The sequence below is a fragment of the Hyphopichia burtonii genome, assembly GCF_001661395.1.
Source record: "Hyphopichia burtonii NRRL Y-1933 unplaced genomic scaffold HYPBUscaffold_6, whole genome shotgun sequence".
NCBI lineage: Eukaryota > Fungi > Ascomycota > Pichiomycetes > Serinales > Debaryomycetaceae > Hyphopichia > Hyphopichia burtonii.
Genome location: NW_017963733.1, coordinates 86,001 through 109,076, shown reverse-complemented (window position 1 = coordinate 109,076; position 23,076 = coordinate 86,001). Strand labels below are relative to the sequence as shown.

Sequence of the window (23,076 nt, the reverse complement as noted above, 5' to 3'; positions counted from 1 at the left end):
AATTTTTCAATCGATTTTTTTTTAATTTGTTTAGTTCGGTCCTTTTGGTTACCCGCACGACCATGTCGCCGGGGGACCAAAAAATGTCGCGCGCGACATCTCAACGAAAGCAAAAGAAAAAAGCCCAAGGTCGTGTGCGCAGTTCCAAAAAAGATGCCGAAAATTTTTTTTTAAAGAACTGAAAGTATAGCGATTTAACAGAAGAAGGTTTCTTTTCTTTGATACAGTATAAACGTATAGAAAAAATGGCTCCAAAGAAGAAAGGTGTTGTTGAAAAACCAATTTTATTAGGTAGACCAGGTAACAATTTAAAATCTGGTATTGTCGGGTTAGCCAATGTTGGTAAATCGACTTTTTTCCAAGCTATTACCAGATGCCCATTAGGGAATCCAGCTAATTATCCATTTGCTACCATTGAACCAGAAGAAGCCAGGGTTATTGTTCCATCAGAAAGATTTGACAAATTATGTCAATTATATAAACCAAAGAGTGAAGTTCCAGCATATATGACTTTATATGATATTGCTGGTTTAACCAAAGGTGCTCATTCAGGAGAAGGTTTGGGTAATAATTTCTTAGCTAATATCAGAGCAGTTGATTCAATTTTCCAAGTTGTTAGATGTTTTGAAGATAGTGATATTATTCATATTAATGATGAAGTTAACCCAGCTGCTGATTTAGAAATTATCCATGATGAATTAAGATTAAAAGATATTGAATTTGCTACCAAACATTTGGAAGGGGTTGAAAAGCTTGTTAAAAGAGGTGGTCAATCCTTAGAAGTTAAAAAGGCCAAAGAAGAAGTCGAATTAATTAAAAGAATCATTCAATTATTAGAAGATGGTGGACGTATTGCTAATCAAAAATGGACTCAAAAAGAAGTTGAAACCATTAACTCAATGTTCTTATTAACTGCCAAACCTTGTATTTATTTAATCAACTTGAGTGAAAGAGATTACGTCAGAAAGAAGAATAAGCATTTATTGAAAATTAAAGAATGGGTTGATAAATTTTCTCCTGGTGATTTAATTGTTCCAATTTCTGTTTGTTTAGAAGAAAAATTAGCCAATATGGCTTCTGATGAAGAAAGAGATGCTTACACCAAAGAAATCGGTGCTGCTTCTGCTTTACCTAAAATCATTACCGCAATGAGATCCAAATTAGATTTAATCTCCTTTTTCACCGGTGGTCCCGATGAAGTTAGAGAATGGACCATTAGAAGATTCTACACTGCTCCTCAAGCTGCCGGTACCATCCACACTGATTTAGAAAAAACTTTCATTTTGGCCCAAGTCATTAAATATAACGATTTGATCGAATTAGGTGATGAAAATTCAGTTAAATCTGCCGGTAAATTATTGCAAAAGGGTAAAGATTATTTTGTTGAAGATGGTGATATCTTATATGTCAAAGCTGCCGACGGTAAAGCCCGTTAAGCCCTCTTATATAGCTATATAATACATACACTTTTCTTTATGGATTATGATGATGTCTTTCTTATTAATTCGTAGTATGCTCTTCTTTTGGCTGCAATTTTTAGTGTTATGTCCACGTGCGAACTGACAAAATGTTTTGACGTTGAAAATTTGAAAGGCTGCGACCTTTGAATTAAATCAACTGAGCCTTGTTCTTCTTCTTGATGCTTGATTTGGAGTAGGGAATTGGCGATAATTTTTTTCATTGAATTGGTATATATATATATATCTGAACTGGCAGTCGATACTATGGGCTTTGGCTTGTTGTTATAATTGGAAATTTGGAGGAAATTAGTATCCAGGAGTCTTTTCACTGACTAGCTATATTGCTTGGTATCTGATGTTTCGGTTAACTTTACGGAGATCATTGTTATTGATAACAACTAGCTTTCTATTCATTTTTTTCATAGTATGGTTTCAGCATTACTTGACTGATGTTAAACTTTGGGAAAAACTCTATGCTTTTCAACAAAGTTTCACTTTGGAATCTTTCGAAAAACATGATATGGATATGAAGGAGTCGCTACATCATTCCGGTTATAAATGTGGTCTTTATGATGATTATATCAAGCATCTTAAGAAAACGGGCAAGTATAAAGATTATGATCCAACTTTTGGTAAAGATTTACCCTTCAAATGTGATTCTTTCTTTCAGTTTGTTCATGATTCGTATCCAGATTATAAATTTGAATTATTGCAAGATACTGATCAATTTTATGATAAGGGGGTGGTGAAAAAGGCAAATTTCTTTAAAGATCGTACCAGAGACTTATTGAAAGAACGTAAAAAAAATGAAGAAATTCAAATCATTACTAAAAATGATAACATAACGATTAATAATGATTTCTTAGCTAGATGTCAACAAACTAAAATTGCCGGCCAGAAAATGGCTGATACAATCACTTTAATGCGGATCTATGGGCAATGTTTTATCAAAAATCATCCAAATAATTTGAATAATGATATTCTAAAGTTTGGTAATAATCAAAAATGGTTTGATCAATATACTAAGACATTGTTTTATTACTTGAGTGATAAATTACCAACATTTGAAAATCAAAAGTATAACCTCGACTTATATGGAGATCAACTCCCTCTATTCAATGAAAATAACCTATTCGAAGGTGAAACAGTCTCTTATCGTGAAAATCAGCATAACCTACTTCAATTCTTGAAAGAAAACTCAAGTGGTAAAGGTATCGCAATATCCGCCTCTACAAGATTTACTAAAGACATTATTAAACTAATCAGAGTGCTCCGGGCTTTGAATAATAAATTACCAATCCAGATTATCTATAGAGGTGACTTGAATCAACGTAGTAAAGAATATATGAAAGCCGCTGCCCAAGCTGATATAGAGCAATTGCTAGGTTTGGAAATGTCCCCTGACGTTAATTTAGTCTTACCTGAACTAAATTTGATTAAAACTGCTGAAAAATTGGGCTCTACTTTCCCAAAACAAGATATTTGGTTTATTAATTTATCTCCAACAATTTCAAGAAGCCATAAATTCTATTTTAGTGGTTATACAAATAAAGTTTTGGCTCTTTTATTCACCACTTTTAAGGATGTCTTGTTATTGGATGCTGATGCTGTCCCCTTGGTTAATCCAGATGATTTCTTCCAACTAGAAGAATACATGAAAAGCTCAGCTCTTTTCTTCAAAGACCGTACCTTAAGGGATACTAATGATTTCATCGAAACAAATTTCTTCACTAAATTAATGCCGCTTGGGCATGGTAACCCTTTGCAAAACCTCGATCAAATTTTTGGTATAAAACAAATTACTGAAAAAACTTTAAATAATCCTTATATGCGAGGTTGGAGACATTTTCAAGAAGCTGGTATTGTGGCAATTAATAAAGTCGAACATTTTATGGGTATCTTGATGACTTTACCTTTGATCGTATGGACTGATCCAGTTAAATCTTCAATTTGGGGTGATAAAGAAATGTATTGGTTGGGCTTATCTATGGCCGGTGACGAAAATTATGAATTCAACAAATATCATGCTGCAAGTGTTGGAGAAGCAACAATTTCCAACGATAATAAATATTATCCTGACTCTAAAACAAATGAAGTATGCTCAAGTCACCCAGGGCATGTAAGCTCAAAGGGTGACTTATTATGGATCAACTCGGGGTTCAGCTTTTGCAAAAAAAATGGTTATTTTAAAGATCGTTTGCATTTCCCCTTTTCTACCTTTGTAAATAATGATTTACAAGCTATTTACCAAAATCCTTTACGTATAAGGAATGCTTTAATACCACCCGCAACACCTCCTATAAGAGGTTTGGGAAGTCCTCCTGATGATACAAAAGAAAGAGAGTTTATAAACAGTTGGAAAAAAAGGAAAGAAGATATTGATCAAATAAAAGTGGCAGAAGATGATTCAAGACAATTAAAACAGATGAATCCTCAAAAGGGTTGGGTTAAAAGTCCTATTTGTAGCAATTATTACTATTGTGCTTACGATGAAGTTGATCAATATGTACTACCAGAAGGCTATGAGTTAGAAAGATCCGTAATTGAACATGAAGGAAAGCTTTTCAGCTTTTCAGATGATCTCAAAGAAAAGTATGATTTTTTAGGTAAAATTTGGGTCACTGGTAATAGTAGGGTTGTTCCAAAATCAAAAAACCAATTAAAGAAAGAGAAGGAAGATGCTAGGAAAAAGGAAGAAGCTAAAAAGAACGAAGAAGCCATGAAAAAAGAACAACAAGAAACTAAATCAAAGCAAATTGAAGGATCTCAAAATATTGCACAAGAGACGAGTATACCAAACGCAGAGGAATCCAAATCACCGATAGATAAAATATCTAACTTCAAAGTTAATGAAGGTGACGAAACTAGCGATACTTTTGACGATCATTTACAAAACGTTCCCGGTAAGTCTACTCTTCAACATATTGATGTAAATCTTCTACTAGATAATGCTGGCTTAGGGGATACAGATATAGTAGAAGAATTAAAAGAAAATAGAAAACAAAACGGTTAAGTATAAGTATATATTACTTCTATGAAATAATTTGTATATATAAAGAATATTACGCAATTAGATTAGTTTATTGTTTTTTGGAAGTTAAAGTAATAGCATGAGCACCGATAATTCTATGAAGATATTCTTCACCATTGATTAGAACCTTATCATCATCGGTAACATATTTATCTAAAGCTTCGTTAAGCTTGACCTTCAACTTGTCCTTTTCGTTTTGAGATAAAGCAGTTATGTATGATCTGGTTTCCCAATACAGATAGATGTCTTCTCTTTTGATGGCAGCATCATGTAATAAGAAAGTTTCTTTTTCAATACTAGTAAAGTAATCATTGTGTTCGCTAAGTACATTTCTCCAATTACCATGACGGTATTGAGGAACATTGACATCGTATCCATAAGCAAGATCACCCGTTTTTGCAGCCCAAGTATCACCCAGAATGGCATGCGATAAAAGGTAAGGTTTTTCTTGTGAGTTGGGTAACGAAGCGGCCAATTCCTTTCCTTTTTGCAATAGCTCTGGGGATAACGTATCCTTATCCAATAAGAAAGTAAATTCAGGCAAGACAGAATCTCTCACAACAAGACTTTCTTTTCTTGCAACATCAAAATTCCAAATCATACCGAGGGTTCCATTTGGTTTTAAGACTCGGTAAAGTTCTTTCAAAGAAGCTCGGTCACTGAACCAGTGCCACCCTTGGGCTATAACCACAGAATCGAAACTCGAGTCTGGTAAAGGCAACTCGTAGGAAGATCCTTCATAAGTTTTGATCGAAGGGAAATTTTTCTTCAAAGTAGTTAACATCCCAGAAGAAGGATCAACGGCAACAAGATTTTCACCCCAGCCGAATTCAACTAAGTTACGAGTGAACTTACCGGTACCAGCAGCAAGCTCCAAGATCTTCTTGTCGGTATGATACTCCGACTCCGAAGCTAATTTCAAGTCAACCAAAAATTTTTTGGTCAATTCCTTGGAGAATGATAAACGATATTTATCATAGGTGGAGTGATTCAAATTGAATGACTTGACAGCAGTGGTGTGGGCCTTGGACATATTAATATCAATTGGTGTTGTAAATGGATAAGAATTGAAATATTCAAGTAGAAAGTCTTTTTCTTTTATAACTCTAAACAGTGTGGCTGATATTCCCCACTAAAACCGGAATAAACACCGAGCAGAAACCGACGGATCGCTCGATCTCGGATCAACATGTCTACGAATTACAATCATAAATATTTATAAATAAAAATAACGTCATTATTATCATAATATAGAAAGCCGTGAATTAAAAATTGGTCCTCGTGCCCCTGAGGAGAATATAGTTCTAGAGTGAAAAAAAAAAATTGAAAACTGAAGAAAACCACAAGTTGTACGATTTCAGTTTAAATACACGTTATAGAATACAACATTGTGCAATAGAGGGAAGTGAAAAATAAATAATGGTTCAACGTTAGTTGAGGTTATTGTGGGTGATGAAATCTTTGATAAAATTCAAATTGCTAGAGTCATTTAAGCTAGCAAAAGCATTTTGGAATTGTTTTAAGATGCGTATTTGATCTTCCGGAGATTTGACTTCTATTTCAAGGAAGAAAAAGTTGATTAGTTTTGAAAATCCGTAATCAAGATTAATAAATTTATGAATCAAGATGTTTAACCAATCATTAGCTTTCATGACCGTCAAAACCTTGATGATACTAATAAGATTGGCGGTAGTCAAAGTTCTATGATTAATTGATTTCAAGAACTTGAGGTAATTTTGAAAAGTTTTATTCAAAGGACCAGTATTCAAATTTAACTTATGGGATAATTGAGCAGCATTGGCAAAATGAGCCATGTTCAAGTTTATCAATTCTTCTTTGGACTTGAAGTAAGATTCATCATGTTTGAAATTTTCCAAAATCTTCTCTGTTGACTTTCCAGTAATGAGAAAATTGGCAACTTCTGGTAATGTGGAACGTTTCATTTCAATTGGTTTATAGTTTGCATTCTTTAAAGAGTACATGAACTCAGCAAATCTATAAGATTGATTAACCAGAGCAAATTTATCGATAAGAGGTGCAAATTTTTTCAAAGCGATTTCAAAATCACCTTTTGCAATGTAGTAATTTAATAACAGATGAACCAATTCATTTGAATCAGAAATTTTCAAATTTTGTTTATTACTTAATTCAGTGAGTGATTTAAAGTACACTGTAAACTCATCAAATTTTTCTAATTCTAATAAACAGGTGCAAATTGCATTTGAGATTGAAAGGTCTGGCTTGGATTTCAAATTAGTATTTGAATTTATAATCGATGAATTGCTTTGATATAACGAATAAAGTGATTCAAATTGGCGTTTACTAATCAAACCAGTGAAAAAATATGATACCCACTCTTTGTTTGGATTCGATTTAATTAATGTGCTGAAGTTGTCAACCATCAAAGAATTGAAATACTTATTGGTAGAAGTTGATGAACACTTAGATAAATCAGCTAAAATTTGAGAATTTTTAAGTAAATCAATATTCGATTCATTAATTATAAACTTCAAAATATGAATATTCAATTTATCCAAATTATAATTGATAATATTAGCAATTAATTGAGACTTAACTTCATCATTTGTGAAGTTCAGTGCTAAAATTCTTGAAACGAAGGATTCTATTTTAATATCGTGATTTTTCATTAAATATTTCATCAAAAAATCTTGGTTAATAATCATTAGCCATGTAGATTCATTAAACTTGTATCCTTTTTTGAATAAATCAATGAATTTATCAACACCGGCATTATAATTGAGTTGTAAAAAATGACTCAAATTTAAATTGTAGTCCGCATCAATGACCTTAGTTGATACATCTTGATTAATAGATATATCATCAAAGTTGCGACATGCTTCAATAATATCGTTAGTGAACTTGAAGCTTGGTGACGCTTTAGCTAAATCGATAAGCTTAACAAAACTTGTGTTTAATTGTTGCTTAAACAACTTCACATCATCGTTAACCTCTAAATAATGATTTTCGCTATCTTCGAATTCATTGATTAAGAGGGATTGATACTGAATTATTTTATTCAAATCTTGAATTTCTAACTGATCACCAATAGTCATTAAATGACGCATGATCAACATTAAGCCATAAATATTATTAGAATCCAATTTAAAGGCTGCAAACCCTTTGGCAACCATTAAAGAATCGAGAATTATATTAGCATGAGATTCATTACCAACAAGAAAATGACTCATTTCAGAGATGAAAGAATTCAAATAATTTGATTCATGAGAATAATGGCTAGATTGGGATTCAATTAAGTTCCACATTAATGAATAATAGTAATCATTTTTATTGGATAAACTACCTTGATAAAGGTAAGAACAAATTTTTTTCAAGATTTGAATATCATAAATCAAATGACTCTTCAATAAGATTTCTTTAATAATCTGGAAAACTCTTTCATGATCGCCAATGTCAATTGATAAGCTAATTAAGAAGTCACGACATTGAATTTTCTTATTATTTAAGAAGATCGAGGTTAAATTTTCATGATTTGAATAATCTTGATAATCTTTACGGATTGCCAAATGATCATATAATTTCCAAATATTTTGATACTGGGTTGATTGTAACTTTGTTAATTTCTGGATTTGATTCAATTTAGTAAATTCGTCAGTTTCATTTTGATGAACCTTAATCAATTCATGACTGCGAATGTTATAATTATTAATCATGTTATTGATTAATTCATTATAATATTCAACAGTCAATTCAGGAAGGTATGCAATGTTATTAAATTTATTCATTAAGTTAAAAGATTTCTCACAAGATTCAATATCACCTGGAATAATGATTGATTCTAAAAACACTGAAATCAAAGTACTGACATCTTTTTTCAATAAAGTTCTGGAAGGCTTTTGTTCTAAAGATCCAGCAGTGGCATTGATTGAATTTTTATAATCAATTAAAATATCATCAAGGAAGCTGACTGCAAGTGATTTATTATGAGATTTCATCAAAGAATTGATGACGACTGAATATATTTGGAATTCATACTCATTTAAGTCAGGTAAAATTTGAGCATTATTTTTGTAAGATGAATAGACAGTTTGAATGAAAGAATAGACCTCATCATTAGAATAATTAAGATATTGAGATAAGTATTGAGATAAGTTAATTAAACCGACATAGTATTGACCATCATTATTGATATTGAAAACTAAAGGTAAAATTTTCTTTAACAAATCTGGAGTTAATAAGTTTGGATGAACATTGAGAATTGAAATCAAACTTGGTAAAATGATATGTAAATCTAATTGGTCAATTTTTGAAATTGACATTAATAAATCAATACCAATTTGACAAAATTCTTGACCTTGAACAAACATTTCATTATAGTTAACTTGAGGAATTTTCTTAAAATGGGTTAACTTAATACAATCGAGACTACCTTTGAAAATTCCTTGAAGAACAATTGAGAAAGTGGCATTATTTGGTTTCAATGGAGCATTAGAATTAGCTGAAATTAAAATATCTTGATAAACAGTAAGCAAATTTGTGAGACGAGATTCAATAGCTTGAATAGATGAGTCATCGTTATCCAAAGAACGTTCATTGATTGAAGCCAAAATGATATTATAAACGTCGATTGACGAACAAGGCAAATCATTTCTTTTCAAAGATTGATACAAAGGATAAATGATATTTAAATCACTTGATGATTTACTATTATTATAGATATTAATGATTTGATTGACTTGAGTAGTTAAGAACTGAGATTCAAAGCTAGGTTCGGGGTTTGAAAGTTCAATTTCTTCAATTTCTTCCAGCTGTTCTTGAATATTGGATTGGGGGATTTCAGCAGTGGCAGAAGCATCCTTTTGATGACGAGTGCTAGTAGAAAAGAACCGTTTTGGACATAAAGTAGGTTGAATACCAGACGATGTAAAGCTTAAATCATTTGAAAGATTTTTCAAGAAATTGATACTAGAGTTAATTTCTTTATTGACTTTTGAAATGAAGAACTTGGAAGCATCGTCTAGTAGCACATCTTCCGGCTGATCCTCTAATTCATGTTGTTGGTGTTGGTTATTGTTTTTCGATTTTTTATTCTTTTCGGCGTCATGACTGAAAATGGTATAATATAACCCGTAATGACCAGAATCAATACTTAAAAAGTACCGGCTGTGGTTGGAGGAGGTATAGTGAGGGTCATTTGGCCAATACTTGGTATAAAAATTGTTAAAATGAAAATTTACTAGCGATTGATTGTTCAAGTATGGATAGGCAGATTGAAAGAATGATATCTTTTCACCACATTTTGCCTGTTTGATAAACGTTGAAAACACCATCTTGTACTTCTATTACTGGACCATGCTAGTGATACACCAAGTTCATATAATATGAATAGATCGAGTTATTCTGATTTACCAGTTAAAACAGATTTTTTTGCTCTGGCGGCTAGCTTAAAATATAGCAAAAATAAAAGAAAATCTCCAATATTCCCCTTAGTCAATTTCAGAATAGGATCCCGTTCTTTAGCCCAATCAAAAGCAAACTATTCTAGTATTAGTTAAGAGCATCCAATTTACAGCGGCAATTCTTACAATTTGAGTGGGCACTTAATTTAAACCGTGATGGAGATGGGAATAAAACGGGTTTTTTGTGTACAATGAAAAAATTGTTTTATTTTTTTTTTTTTTAGCCTTTTTTTTTTTTTTAAGCTCCTTTTTTTGATTTGTTAGCAGCTTCTCCGTATAATGGATTTTCGGGGAAACCTGATTGGTGAGTTTGTATGGGTGTATGGGTGTATTTCCGGCTAGTCCTCCCGTTGCGGAAGCGTCTTAAACCCGAAGGCCCGATCCAGACGCCGGGAAGACTCGGAATGAGTCACTTCTCGTACTGGGAGCTTTTTGGTGTACGGACGTTGACGGGGTTTGATTTTCAGATAATTTTTGCAACCCAAAAAAAAAACAAGCGCAAAACAGTGCACGACATTTTTAGCGCAAAACTACATTTAGATTAATGGTGAAAGGACATAGATGTCCATTTTGATTATTTATAATATTCTATTGGTCTATTAGAGACAATTCGATGATCCTTCTTAGCTGCTCTTCCTCGTCATCGGGATTGTCCGGGGGAGGAGTGTGTTTCGACGATGAGGACCCTTCAGCATCGATTAGATCATCGAGATTCCATTGATCTCGTTGTAATTGTTTTTTCCGTTCTTCTTCTTGTTTTGACATCTCAAGCACTAACCTCAATTGCTCCTCTTCATCCAATTGTGTTGGCTTGTTAGGTTTAAAACTCTCACTCATTGCTAGCGCCACGCTCAATTCGTCATCTTCGTTATCGTATTTGATTCCGTTATATTTATCTACCAATAATGCTTCTTTTCTCTTGCCATGTTCATCGCGATCAAAATCATCCATTTGATCTTTGATGCTTTGGTATACCAATTGCTTATTCAGCCATTGAGGCCCAACGTTGACTCTTCTCTTGACGTTGGATGATGACTTTTCTTGTTCTCCGAATTCAAAATACTGAACTATATCCAAACACACAATTACCCCACAGGTTAGTTTTTCGTCTTCACTTAGTCGAATTGATCCCGTGCTGGCAGCTATGTTATTGAAATGGTTAAATTTTTTCGGAAACTTGACTGAAACCTCTCGTAAGTACTCTCCTGTATGGACATTGTATAAATTAGTGAACCCGTTATAGCCAGAAATTAATAAGACACTGCTATTGAATGCGATTTCTTTGACATAGCAGTCAGTTTCACCCTCCGGTACGGTGACTTGAGGATGATATTTACTAAATATTGGCTCGACAACAGTCTGAACTTGTATTCTTGAATTTGAATCTCGAATATTCCATATTATCACCTTATTACTAGATAATATTATCCCATAATAAAGTGCATCTCCTCCAACCACTGTATCATCGTAGTTGTTCAATCGGTAATCCAGACACGTTTGTAATTTACCATCTACTATATATCCATCTTCATTTGAGATTTTTAGACTTTTAGACTTTGGCTCCTTTGGATTTTGATAATTTATCACTTCAATTAAATTCTCACACCACATTATTATATTGGAGCCTCCGTAGTCAAGATCAAGTTTACATCGTTCCACGTAATTCGCTGGTATCCTGATATCGATTTCAATCATTTCTAATGTGTAAAAATTCAAAATGAAAACTTTGGTAAGACCCACTACAATAATCGATTTCTTGAAGTCGGACTTTATTTGATGAATACCTTCGGGCAACGCTAGCCTCTTGATTAGCTTACCTCCAATAGTCCAAAATTTTAAGATCCCTGATCTTGATGAAGTTATGATATCAACAGCCTCTTTATGCTTATCATTGATCTTTTTGATTTCAACTGACGTTATTTCATCCAATCTTGGATTTATTCCTTCTCTTTCGTCTTCGGGATCAAGCAATTGTAAAGTGGATATCCTGGTTGACCCTGAACTAGTTGAAGTATTTAAGTTTTTCAAAAAAATTTCATTATCGTCATTCACCATCAAAAGATAATTCCAATTCATGACAACTTTCTTCAATCGAAAAATTAGCTCATTTCCAGGTATGAAAATTTGATTTTTACCATCATTAAGATTGGTTATTATGATACCTCCACTACCTAACGACATGGCCATCAAACGGTTTTGATCAAAATTGGTCAATAAGTTACCAATGTGGTCATAAACCCCACTATTGGTTATCAATTGATAAGTCCGGTGAATCCCCGTTCCTTTATTCCATTTTTTTAAGACTTTCATTCTATTGAAATACTCGATAATCCACTGTCTAGAGCCTGATACGGAGGCAAATTGGGACCCAGTCCCAAACTTGGTAGTAAATGACTTTGACCATGTAGTTCTATCCAGCACAGCTCGGTTCCAATGCTTACAAACTAATCTAAGTGAACTTAGTTGACTTGGATCAAGATTTGCAAAAATTTGCACCAAAACTTCTAGTGGCAAATCGTTAACCGAAGCTCTCACTATATCTTCTTCCACCGACTCATTGGAAATAGCAGATGGTCCTTCATACCTATTTATCGTATCAGTAATGGTATTTCCCAAGAAATCAGTAGTTATCGAGGGTTCCACCGAAACGTGGTTTGAAAATGTCTTGTTTGGATGGTCTGGCATGCTCTATATTCTCACCTTTTAAGCAAACTTGTCGACTGGAGATACTTCTTCAATGCTCTTCCACCACTCTAACGACTGTCTTGGTGTGAATATGAACCCCCACAAAGCTTTGACTTCGTTTTTGAGTTCAAATATCTCTTGAAGCGATGGAGTTAGATCAACCGGTCTATCTATGAGTAATATTTTTTTCCGTTCACCGGACCCGTACACCCTAATTTGGGGAAATCTAAAAAAGCAAAATAATGCTACTTTCGTTGCAACGGTTGCTTTTCAAACACAATTTTTGCAGTCTTTTTTCGAAAAACAATTCTAACCATTGAATTGTCCAATATTAGACTTATTTTACTCACATAATTTGCTGTTGTGAACTCGATTGTAGCACCTCGACTCGGAACACACTGGAACTTTGAGAATTAGATCTTGAGCTCGGTGAAAAATTTTTTGAACGAAAAAAAGATGTTGAAATTTTTTGAGTTTTTAAACTTTCAAATACCTTTTATAATAACTTATACTCTTCACTGATACCAAACATTTAGATATGTCTAATTCTGGTGAAGGTAATGGTGGTGCTGCTCCTGCAGAGAACCAACCACAACAAGAAGAGGTTAAAGTCATCACTTTAAAGATCCAATTACCTTCTTCCATCTCCCCACAGAATCAAACTGTTGATGTTAATTCATCCCTTTCGGAAAACTTGGGTGATATTAAACAGTCCTTGACCATTATTCCAGCTTGCCAACATCTTACAAGCTATGATATTGTCTTCAAAGGTATTAAGCTCACTGAAATTTTCGACGATGCAGCTGATTTGGAGAGTATTTTATCGCAATTGGAATTACCTATTGAGACTCTTGATATTTTGAACTTATCTTTGAAGGAGAAACCTTACAATTTGAGTGGTGTTTATGAACATATTCTCAAGTTTAGAGAAGTTATTGGCTTGCACTTTTTGGACAGAACTGCTTCAGATTTAGGTGTTGCCGGGGGTCTTTCCAAGTTCAATGACGTCGAATTAACTGAAGTTAAACAAAATGAAAATTCTAAAGAATCTACTCCCGAAGAAGGTGGAAATGATGAAAAAGAACCAGAAGTGGAATTAAGCGATGAGGAAAAGGCTAATATCATCCGTGTCTCTGACCAATTTATCTCTGGTGAAACTACTTCTATCTCTAACCATGGAAATTTTTCAAGTGTGATAAATGATTTGAAGATTCCAATTAAATCTTTGTCTATTTCTCAATGGTCTCCAGTCCCTCCAGCTCAAAAAACTAAAGGTGATTTGTTATACTTAACTTTACAAACTTTAGAAGGTGAAATCATTCATATAACATGTCATTTATCTGGTTTCTTTGTGAATAGATCTTCAACCGCTAGATTCAACCCAATTATCAAGATTAACGAAAAGGGTTCTTTCCATAAAGATTTCATCTTGTACAATTTGGTAAGTTCTATTTCCCCATTATTTGCTAAAACTATAGCTGAAAATGAATTAATGTTAGGTCAATCAACTAAATACCCTGAGACTTATTTATTACCAACCAACACCCAATTATCTTATCCATGGTTAGCCAATCCAGAAATTTCCGTTGTTCAACCTGATTCTTCTAGAGCTCAATTACCTGCTATTTCTTTTGGTGTCGATGGTTCTGATTTTGTTAAAGATTGGAATGATGACTTCCAAGCTATTAAAGAATTACCTAAAGATACCATCAACCAAAGAATTTTAAGGGAAAGATTGATCAACAAATCATTATTCGAATTTAAAAAAGTGGCCACCGAAACTGCCATTGAAATCATCAAAGGTAATCTTTCTTCTTTAAATCCTAATGAACAATACGACAGACAAATTTATTTGAAGAATGGTGTTTTCTACTCTTTTAGTGTTGATGCAACTGGTGCTTTTGAGAATACCGGTGATGATGAAGCTGCAAGATATGCTGCTTCTAAAGACTTGGCAGGGGTTAGAATTTTGAATCATATTGACGCTGATGGTATTCATAACTTGGTGACCTGTATTGTTGACTACTTAGGTGAAAGAATCATTTGTCAAGCTCCTGTACCAGGTATTTTCAATAGCCCAGAACCGGTTGATGAAGAAGGAGCTGAACCAGCTGATAAAGTTGCTTATGGTTTGACCACTGATCACTCAAGTGTTTTAGCTAATGAAAAATTCAATAATGCTTTAAAACCAATCGCTCAAGCTTTACACGTAAAGCCACATTCTGTTGAACTTGAAAGCGGTGTCAAATCCAATGGTGAACTTAACACTTCTAAAGACATTAAGGGTATTATTGGTACAGACGATCGTAAGTACGTTATTGATTTATACAGAACTACTCCACTTGATATTGAATTCATTGAATCTCATTACGATGAATCAAAAGAAACTTCTTATCCTCATAGAGAAGCCGTAATTAGACACGAAGCTGTTGAAGAGTGGTATAAGAGAAAAGTTGCCGCTTTCTTAAAAGTTGAAACTGAACGTTTAGAAAAGGAAGGTAAACCTTTGGAAACCACTGAAGGGGAAAAACCTCAAATTAATATTCCTTATGATCAAATTGTTCTTAATCCTGATGTTTTCACTGGTGTCAATGAGAACAAAGAAGAACAAGAAGATGTTAGATACCTCTCCAACTTCATCAAGGATAAATTGGTTGAAGAATTTTTGGATCAAATCGGTAAATCTGTTGTTCCATTTGACGGTAATAACTTGACTGATGTCTTACATAGACAAGGTATCAACATGAGATACTTAGGTATTCTTGCTGAACAATGTTTAGTCAAAAAAGACGCCAGATTAGCTGAAATTGAGGAATCTTCAAAAGCTAATCTTGAAAAAGTCGAAGCCAAAAAAGCTGATGATGCTAAAAAGGCTGAAGAAGAAAAAGCCAAATCTCCAGAGACCAGACAAAAGGAAGCTGAAGAAAAAGCTAAGAATGAAGCCGAAGAAGCTAAGGATGAAAATAAAGAAAAAGAACAAACCAATCTCAACATTGATTCCTCAGTTTCTCATTACAATGCTCTTTACAAGGTCCTTGTTCAAGAAATGGTTGCCAGAGCTGTTAAACATTTATTACGTAAATTAGGTAAACTTGTCCCAGTTTACTTGAAAAATGAATTTGTTTCTCATTTCCATAACTGTTTATTTGGAGCAGGAATCAATGAAAATCCTGATGTCCAAATTGATGATGTTTTGAAATCTTTCTACAATGAAGAAGACTTTGAATTTTCTAAGTTGAATACTGCAAGTGTTTTGGAATTAATCAAATCCGAAGTCTTCGTTCGTTATAGATATGATTTACCAAATTACTGGAATAGTGACTTAATTAGACCATTACAGTTATTCAGAGAAATTGCTCTTAAATTTGGTATTCAATGGAAAGCGCAAGATTACGGTTTTACCAAAGAAAGCTTTGATGCTATCAAAGACAAATTATCTATTCAATCTCAAGTTGTTGAAACTACCAAAACCAAAAAGAATAAGAAGAAGCATTCTAAAGACCAACAACAAGTTGTTGAAGTTGTTACTCCACGTACTACCATCTTTGTAGCCGATGATATTGTGAATTTCGTCCCTATCGTTAAAGACTCTACTTATAAGGCTCTTTTACTTGATGAAATTTTCGAAACTGCTAGGCTTCAAATTTACAAGGGTGATACTGAAATTGGTGTTAACTTATTGACTGAATTGGCTTCAATTTATGAACAAGTTTATGGTGGTGTTCATCAACAAACCACTAAATTCAACTCACTTTTAGCACAATCATATGCTGACTTAGGATTCAAGACCGAAGCTTGTAATGTTGCTCGTAAGGCATGTATTTTAAGTGAGAGAACCAACGGTTTTGATTCTTATGAAACCATTACCAATTACATTAATGCAGCATTTTTGGAAGCTGCAAATGGTGACTTTGTTAATGCTTTCCACTTGTACAAAAAGGCTTTTGATGATTGGAGCTTCGTTTTTGGTGAAGGACATCCATCATCTGTCAATACTTTATCTAATTTAGCTGAAATTTTGGGTGAACATAAATTATTCAAACAATCTGAAAAATTCTATTTAGCTGCTATTGAAGCTTCTGATAAATTAAATGATGATTCCTCTTCTATCAGTACCATGCTTAGATACAAATATGCATTTGTCTTATTACAAGAAGGTAAATATGAAGAATCCTTAAAAGTTTTCAAAAAAGTTGCTGAAGGTCTTGATAAATTAGTTGGACCAGAAGACCGTTTGAATAAAGATGTTTCCGCATTGGTTGGTAACATTGGTACTTACTTAGCATATAATGAACATCAAGCTGCAGAAAAGAGAAAAGTGTTAGCTCAACAAGCCGCAGCTCATAAGGGTAAGTTTAAAGTTAAATCAGTTACTGAAGCTCCATCTGCACCAGTCAAGAATGGTAAGAAAGCAAAGAAACAATCAGCCCAACCAAATCCCGAAATTGCCACTCAATCTGTTGATGATATTTTAAATTTCATTGAAGGTTCATCTAAAGGTAAAAAAAATGGTAAAAACTCAAAGAAATCAAAAAAGTAAATAGTTGTCAATAAATCCTGTAATTAGTTATTATAAAAGTGAATATCATGTCATGAAAATAATTTGTATAAAGTTATATAGAAATGAAAATCTTTACTATTCATAAATAAAGTGAATATATTATAAAAATGTGTATATACATAAGAGCATATCTATTGTCTAATCATCAAGTTGTTTTTGTTGCTGTTCTTTGAACAGAATGAAGATATTTCTAACAAACTTATCATCTTTCTTGATGGCATGAGCCAAGCTTGATTCAATTTTATTTAAATCGGGTAAATTGTAATTCTCGCCATGGGGGGTTCCAAGATGAATATATATATTTGTATTTGCACCAGAAGACATGACCGACAAGTCGTCTAATTTGAAATTTCCTTTTGCAATGACTTCGATTTCTTTATCAACGATGGATTTAATTTTTTCGTAAAACTCGCTATCTTTTGCTTCACCACGATCAATCAATTCATACCAAGAAGATTTAAACGTACCCCAGCCAGCTCTAATGATAAGTAAGGAAACACATAACCCACCAATTGAATCCAACCAAGCGACATTGAAAAGAACTCCACCAGTGACCGTGAGAAGAGCAACAAAGGCAGTTAAAGAATCCACACGGTGGTGCCATGCGTTGGCAACCAAGACTTTGGAGTTATTTTCAAGACCGATCTGCATGGTTTTATGATAAAGAAGTTCTTTGACGATGATTGAACCACCGGCCAACCAGGCTGCATTGATATTGGGAACTTCTCTATAAGTCTCGGGTTGATCAATGGGAGCCTGGGAATGGGAATGAGAATGGGTCTGATCACCAATGGCTTCGGAGAAACCACCATGGGAATGAGAGTGACCAATTTGAATCATTGAAGCGTATTCATAGATATAGTGAGGTAAAGCGAATTCAAAAATTTGTAATAACGAAGACCAACCAACAGAAACCCCGGCGAAAATCAAAACACCACTAACCAAGAACGATCCCACCGTCTCAATTTTCCCATAACCCAATGGGAAATGGGTGGAGTGACCAACTTTGGCAGCCACGTTAACCGTTGCCAAAGTTAAGAAATCCGCAACCATATCCGAAACCGAGTGGATAGCATCAGCAATAAGCGATTGCGAATGGAAATATATCCCACCAATCCCCTTTGTAATCACCATTGACACGTTAACAAGTAGACCTATCCAAGTGATACGGACAGCCGGGTTCGATTTGAAAGATTCCTTTGAGGTTGACAAAAGTTCATTTGGTTGATGAAGGTCATGGGAGTGGGAATGACTGAAAAGACCCCCACCTTCATGCGAATGATGGTGATCATGGGAAGTCTTATCAGACTCCTTTACGTGAGTATGATCATGGGAAGACATTTCTTTATGCGATTTATTACTGGATTGGTTCAATGGTAGGCAATAACTGGAAAATTCCTTGGAAGAAACCCTTTTTATTCTGGCTCTAGGTCTTGGGGTATAAAACAGCGGCGAAGAGATGAATCTAGCTGTATTTGATAAAGAAGTCCTGGTACCACCAGGCTGATCTTGAACAAAAAAATTTCTCGACAGAAAGTTACGTCCACCCAACTTTAAGATAGAATGAGAATTTACGTCGCCAGTCACCGATTTGAGCCTAACGCGTGGCAATGTTAGGGCCTGACAATGAACAACCCGAAGACTGTTCCCGTATAGACTAGATAGACTCATCAGGGGGGATAGGACTCAAGATATGAAAGATTAAGAGAAAAGCAGCAAGGTTGAATCTTGAAATCATAAAGAGAGAGAGAAAAAAAATCAATTTCTCTAACAAAACAAAAAAAAAAATAGAGAACGAACGAAAAAAAAAAAAAAAAAGATTCGAATAGGCCTAAACCGGTTCTGAAATATGGGGTTGCAGTCGTTCCGTCCGTTTTCTCTGGAGCGAGAGGTTCGCGCAAAGCTTTAGCCGACTCCGGACTACAATTGGCTGGAAACGATCCGGAGGGATTAGATTGGATACGAGGTTAAACAAGAGAGTACGGGGCAAAATAGAAGTATTTGGGTGCATTAAAGCAGGGAACGCTATGTAACTATCGGGCAAATAATCTTTCAACGGCTGCGGTTGAGGAAATATTGGTATCATTAGTTGGGTCGACCGGTTCTTCGTTTGGCAGAGGGTCCAGTTGCGAAATGGGGATGGGGATGGGCTCTGGGATGAACAGCTTAGCGTCGACACCACCTTTCCTTATTTGCAGGCCGTACTGGTCATCGCCGGACAATTTCTGGAGTTTTTGCAATAAGATGGTTTTGTCCTGGCTTTTGAATAGCTGTCTTTTCAATTCTGCGGTGGGTCTCCGGACATGCATGAAATTGCATTTATCTCCTCTGGTACAAGTATTGGTTTCGTAAGCTCTGCAATCCGCATCGCTGAAGTTGGAAACTGGTGATAGTTCACAGTGGACTGGACGACCACCAAACCACTCTTGGTTCAAGAGTACCACGGCTTGTTCTGCCAGCTCTGGATCTTTGAATTTAACGTAGACATTACCATTCAAGTGATTATTGTCATTTTCACTCACCACCATGGCATAAACTTCTCCAATTTGGGCAAATCGTATAAAGACGTCTTTGAAAAAATGGTCGAAATACTGTTCTAGCTGTCTAGGGTTCATTTCCTCTCCCTCATTTTTATTCAACTTGGGGTTTTGGTATAGATTGGGTAAAAGCACAGTATCCGATAGACTTGGTTTAACGTGCTTACGTGAACATCGTTCTCCGTGGCGACACGCTCCGATTCTTCGATAGAAATCACAGAATGTTTTATCGTCCTTTGAATGGTTATTATGATGGTGGTGGTGGTTGTAGCGGTCCCGGTTTCCCCCGTTGTATCTGTTGTAACTCATCTTGGGGTATGAGTAGTTGTGGTTGGTCGAGATGAGATGCAAATGAGTTTTATCTTGAAAATTCTTGAGAAAAACCCGTACCTTGGCCTTTTGGGAGGCCAACAGAGTAGTGATGATTAGACATCCGGATACAACGGAGAATAGCACTAGTAGGGTAACGTTCAGGCTTGGACGAAGAATAGCATTAGTAGAATGGCGGGCCAAGCTTCTTATTTGGCCTTTGCTTCGGTGATCGACTACTTAATACTAAATCACAGACCCATAAAAGCTAAGCCCATACCATTGCCGTTTTTCTAAAATCGGAAAACCCCTCTGTAACGCATCTATACGTTTTGATATTGTTAAGCAGTATAGGTTGTTATTAAGATTAAGTAGTACGGGCAGATCAAGCAGTTTGGGCTGCTGTTAAGATTTTACGGGTTGCAGCAATACGTTTTTCGCAGAATGTTGAAAATAATTGCAAAAATCTATTAACATAATACACAAAATACATAAGTATAACGCTTGCGATTAAGCAAAATTCATAAAGTCAATATGTTTCTGGTATCTGTAACCCTTGACTTTGTTGTCGGTGGTAATTTTTTGAATTTCAGCCAAGTCGCCATTAGTTAATTCAACCAAGTTACCAAAGTTTTTATCAATTTTTTCTTTTGTACTACCACTTGGAATAGGTAGGATTTTAGTAACATTCTTAATACCCTCGAACTCAGGCAATTGAGAGATCTTCAAAATCCATGATAAGGCCAATGACTCTAAAGAGGTACCTTTGGAGTGAGCAAAATCATATAATTTTTTAACAATTTCAATATTGTGCTTATAATTTTCAGGGCTAAACTTATCCATGTGATGTCTGATGTCACCTTCGGGAATTGAATCCAAGAAAGTGTCAGCAGTTTCAGCAGCATGATCAGTAAGTAAACCTCTACAAAGAGGACTATAAGCAATGATTGGAATTTGTCTTTTCGATAATTCTTCCAAAACACCGTTGAAGATTAAATCTTGACATAATAAAGATAATTCTAACTCAACAGCAGAGATTGGGAACACACTGATTGCCTTGGAAATTGACTCAGCACCAACTTCAGAAAGAGAAATTCCATCAATCTTACCTGCTTTGACAAATTCAGCAATGTAACCAACAGTTTCTTCATAAGGAGTTTTGAAATCTCTTCTAGCAATTTCAAAAAGAATTTGTGGTCTTTTGGCCTTATCTTTTGGGAAGTAAGAAAGAATATGATTGATAGAGCGTTCAACTGACTCTTTAGATCCGTTTGGAACCAAAGTTTTAGTATCAACTGCACCTTTGATTGAAAAAACCAACTTTCTATTTTCAGCAGAATCATTTTTTTCTAAAAAATCTTTAAGTAATTCTAAATTCGAAGGACTACCGTTATGACCGTAAAACTCTCCCCAATTGAGAAATGAAACATTGTGGTTTTCAATCACGTACTTGATTGAGTCAAGCGATTGTTGTCTTGGTTTAGGTTGGGGAGTCCAAGTAAGACTCATAGTACCAAAGCCAAAATTACCGTGGAGTTTAACAGGAGAATAAGACATTTTGAAGATATTGAAATTGATCAATAGAATCTGGTACTTCAATGAAGGAATCTGAGTTGCTTTATATACTTTCCAGAGTGGAGTCGAGCTTAAGGAGTGGCAAACACTTGCCCAAACCGGCCAACATTACGAACCTGTTGGCTTTTGAATACTGCGAAGTGAAAAATATCAAGTCCGAAATGTAAATACTTCAAATGATTATCACCGAATAACAAGGGCAAGGCTACAGAAGTGTCATGTGTCAAATCATAAATAAGAAGAATCATATTGTGGTATACACAGATCTATGGCATACAGTTATAGAAGCTTATATATTAAGGTCTAGGCAAAAAGTAAATGTTCTGCTTGTTCAGTATATCTGACTCCTTTAACTTCAAAACCTTTGGTAATACTTTGAATTTCTGCTAAATCGGCATCGGATAATTCCACAATGTTACCGAAGTTTTTATCGATTCTTTCGATAGTGCTACCACCAGGAATTGGGATGATCTTAGGGAGATTCTTGATACCTTCGAATTCGGGTAATTCAGAAAGTTTCAAGATCCATGATAAGGCTAATGATTCCAAAGAAGTGTTTTTCTTATTATGAGCAAAGTCATACAATTTCTTAACCACTTGTAAATTGTGTTTATAGTTTTCTGGTTGGAATTTACCAAAATGACGTCTGAAATCATTTTCATGGAGTGAATCAAGGAAACTTTCACTATTTTCAACAGTATAATCGGTAAGAATACCTCTACCAATTGGAGAATAGGCAACAATTGGAATTTGCTGTTTAGCCAATTCTTCTAAAACCCCATTATAGATTAAATCTTGACAAGTTAAAGACAATTCTAATTCAACGGCAGAGATGGGGTATACACTAACGGCTTTTCTGATTGATTCAGTTCCGACTTCAGAAAGAGAAATCCCGTCAATGTCACCAGATTTCACGAAATCAGCAATGTACTCAATGGTTTTATCATATGGAACTTCGAAATCTCTTCTAGCAGCTTCAAATAAAATTTTGGGTCTTTTAGACCTATCTTGAGGAAGATAGCTCAAAATATTCTTAATTGACGCAGTAATACCTTCCTTGGATCCTTGTGGCTTATGCACTGCCAATTTGTAACCACCTTTGATTGAAAAAACCAACTTTCTATTTGTTTCATCATCATTTGACTCCAAAAACTTTTTCATAAGGACCAAATTAGCAGGTCCATCAGGAGTCTGATCGTAAAACTCCCCCCAGTTAACAAAAGTAACATCATACTTATTAACCACATATTGAACCGTTTCCACATTTGCTTCAATTGGTTTTGATTCTGGCGTAGCAGTTAGGGTCATAGTACCATAACTGAGTTTATCGTGAAGTTCAACCGGCTTGAAACTCATTGTCCTTGATTTTTCAATTGATAATCGATTTGTTAATTTAGTCTAGTCAATTGATCTTCAAGAATCTCTGCATGTACCTTAATTCTTTAGCACGTATTTATATCAGTTGTCAATAAGCAAAAAA

The 23,076-nt window shown here is 34.7% G+C and overlaps 10 protein-coding genes across 10 annotated transcripts; 3 read left to right on the top strand and 7 right to left on the bottom strand.

Annotated features, from left to right (window-relative positions):
* Positions 1-245: 245 nt before the first annotated feature.
* On the top strand, positions 246-1,436 carry YBN5 (Obg-like ATPase; the record flags this gene model as incomplete). Its single annotated transcript, XM_020222580.1, has 1 exon — positions 246-1,436. The coding sequence occupies one exon, from the start codon at positions 246-248 to the stop codon at positions 1,434-1,436; it is 1,191 nt and encodes a 396-aa protein (XP_020074923.1).
* Positions 1,437-2,032: 596 nt separating this feature from the next.
* On the top strand, positions 2,033-4,528 carry MNN15 (putative alpha-1,3-mannosyltransferase; the record flags this gene model as incomplete). The annotated part of the gene is made up of 3 exons (XM_020222579.1): positions 2,033-2,066; positions 2,099-4,095; positions 4,126-4,528. The coding sequence occupies 3 exons, from the start codon at positions 2,033-2,035 to the stop codon at positions 4,471-4,473; spliced, it is 2,379 nt and encodes a 792-aa protein (XP_020074922.1). The 3' UTR covers positions 4,474-4,528.
* Positions 4,529-4,540: 12 nt separating this feature from the next.
* Positions 4,541-5,524, bottom strand: HYPBUDRAFT_112741 (uncharacterized protein; the record flags this gene model as incomplete). Its single annotated transcript, XM_020218925.1, has 2 exons — positions 4,541-5,005; positions 5,051-5,524. 2 exons carry the CDS (start codon positions 5,522-5,524, stop codon positions 4,541-4,543), a joined length of 939 nt encoding a protein of 312 aa, XP_020074921.1.
* Positions 5,525-5,749: 225 nt separating this feature from the next.
* On the bottom strand, positions 5,750-10,105 carry RPM2 (ribonuclease P). The gene has a single exon (XM_020219364.1). It carries the CDS (start codon positions 9,798-9,800, stop codon positions 5,922-5,924), a length of 3,879 nt encoding a protein of 1,292 aa, XP_020074920.1. The 5' UTR covers positions 9,801-10,105; the 3' UTR covers positions 5,750-5,921.
* Positions 10,106-10,482: 377 nt separating this feature from the next.
* HYPBUDRAFT_153479 (SCF ubiquitin ligase complex subunit) lies at positions 10,483-12,985 on the bottom strand. Its single transcript, XM_020221568.1, has one exon. It carries the CDS (start codon positions 12,612-12,614, stop codon positions 10,518-10,520), a length of 2,097 nt encoding a protein of 698 aa, XP_020074919.1. The 5' UTR covers positions 12,615-12,985; the 3' UTR covers positions 10,483-10,517.
* A 167-nt stretch (positions 12,986-13,152) lies between these two features.
* Positions 13,153-17,154, top strand: HYPBUDRAFT_112043 (translation initiation factor 3 subunit; the record flags this gene model as incomplete). The annotated part of the gene is made up of 1 exon (XM_020218877.1): positions 13,153-17,154. The coding sequence occupies one exon, from the start codon at positions 13,153-13,155 to the stop codon at positions 17,152-17,154; it is 4,002 nt and encodes a 1,333-aa protein (XP_020074918.1).
* Positions 17,155-17,298: 144 nt separating this feature from the next.
* On the bottom strand, positions 17,299-18,909 carry HYPBUDRAFT_153477 (uncharacterized protein). Its single transcript, XM_020221567.1, has one exon. The coding sequence runs from the start codon at positions 18,844-18,846 to the stop codon at positions 17,314-17,316; it is 1,533 nt and encodes a 510-aa protein (XP_020074917.1). The 5' UTR covers positions 18,847-18,909; the 3' UTR covers positions 17,299-17,313.
* A 515-nt stretch (positions 18,910-19,424) lies between these two features.
* HYPBUDRAFT_95839 (uncharacterized protein) lies at positions 19,425-19,946 on the bottom strand (the record flags this gene model as incomplete). The annotated part of the gene is made up of 1 exon (XM_020223954.1): positions 19,425-19,946. A coding segment is annotated over one exon (522 nt), but the record flags the coding sequence as incomplete, so codon positions are not given.
* A 562-nt stretch (positions 19,947-20,508) lies between these two features.
* HYPBUDRAFT_218241 (aldo/keto reductase family protein) lies at positions 20,509-21,793 on the bottom strand. Its single transcript, XM_020223092.1, has one exon. The coding sequence runs from the start codon at positions 21,576-21,578 to the stop codon at positions 20,532-20,534; it is 1,047 nt and encodes a 348-aa protein (XP_020074915.1). The 5' UTR covers positions 21,579-21,793; the 3' UTR covers positions 20,509-20,531.
* On the bottom strand, positions 21,633-23,075 carry HYPBUDRAFT_218266 (Aldo/keto reductase). Its single transcript, XM_020223093.1, has one exon. The coding sequence runs from the start codon at positions 22,950-22,952 to the stop codon at positions 21,900-21,902; it is 1,053 nt and encodes a 350-aa protein (XP_020074914.1). The 5' UTR covers positions 22,953-23,075; the 3' UTR covers positions 21,633-21,899.
* Between the last annotated feature and the right edge of the window lies 1 nt (position 23,076).

Bases quoted from the DNA above. Each gene is read 5' to 3' on its own strand.
- RPM2 (XM_020219364.1), bottom strand. From the start codon at position 9,800: ATGGTGTTTTCAACGTTTATCAAACAGGCAAAATGTGGTGAAAAGATA.
- HYPBUDRAFT_153479 (XM_020221568.1), bottom strand. From the start codon at position 12,614: ATGCCAGACCATCCAAACAAGACATTTTCAAACCACGTTTCGGTGGAA.
- HYPBUDRAFT_153477 (XM_020221567.1), bottom strand. From the start codon at position 18,846: ATGAGTCTATCTAGTCTATACGGGAACAGTCTTCGGGTTGTTCATTGT.
- HYPBUDRAFT_218241 (XM_020223092.1), bottom strand. From the start codon at position 21,578: ATGTCTTATTCTCCTGTTAAACTCCACGGTAATTTTGGCTTTGGTACT.
- HYPBUDRAFT_218266 (XM_020223093.1), bottom strand. From the start codon at position 22,952: ATGAGTTTCAAGCCGGTTGAACTTCACGATAAACTCAGTTATGGTACT.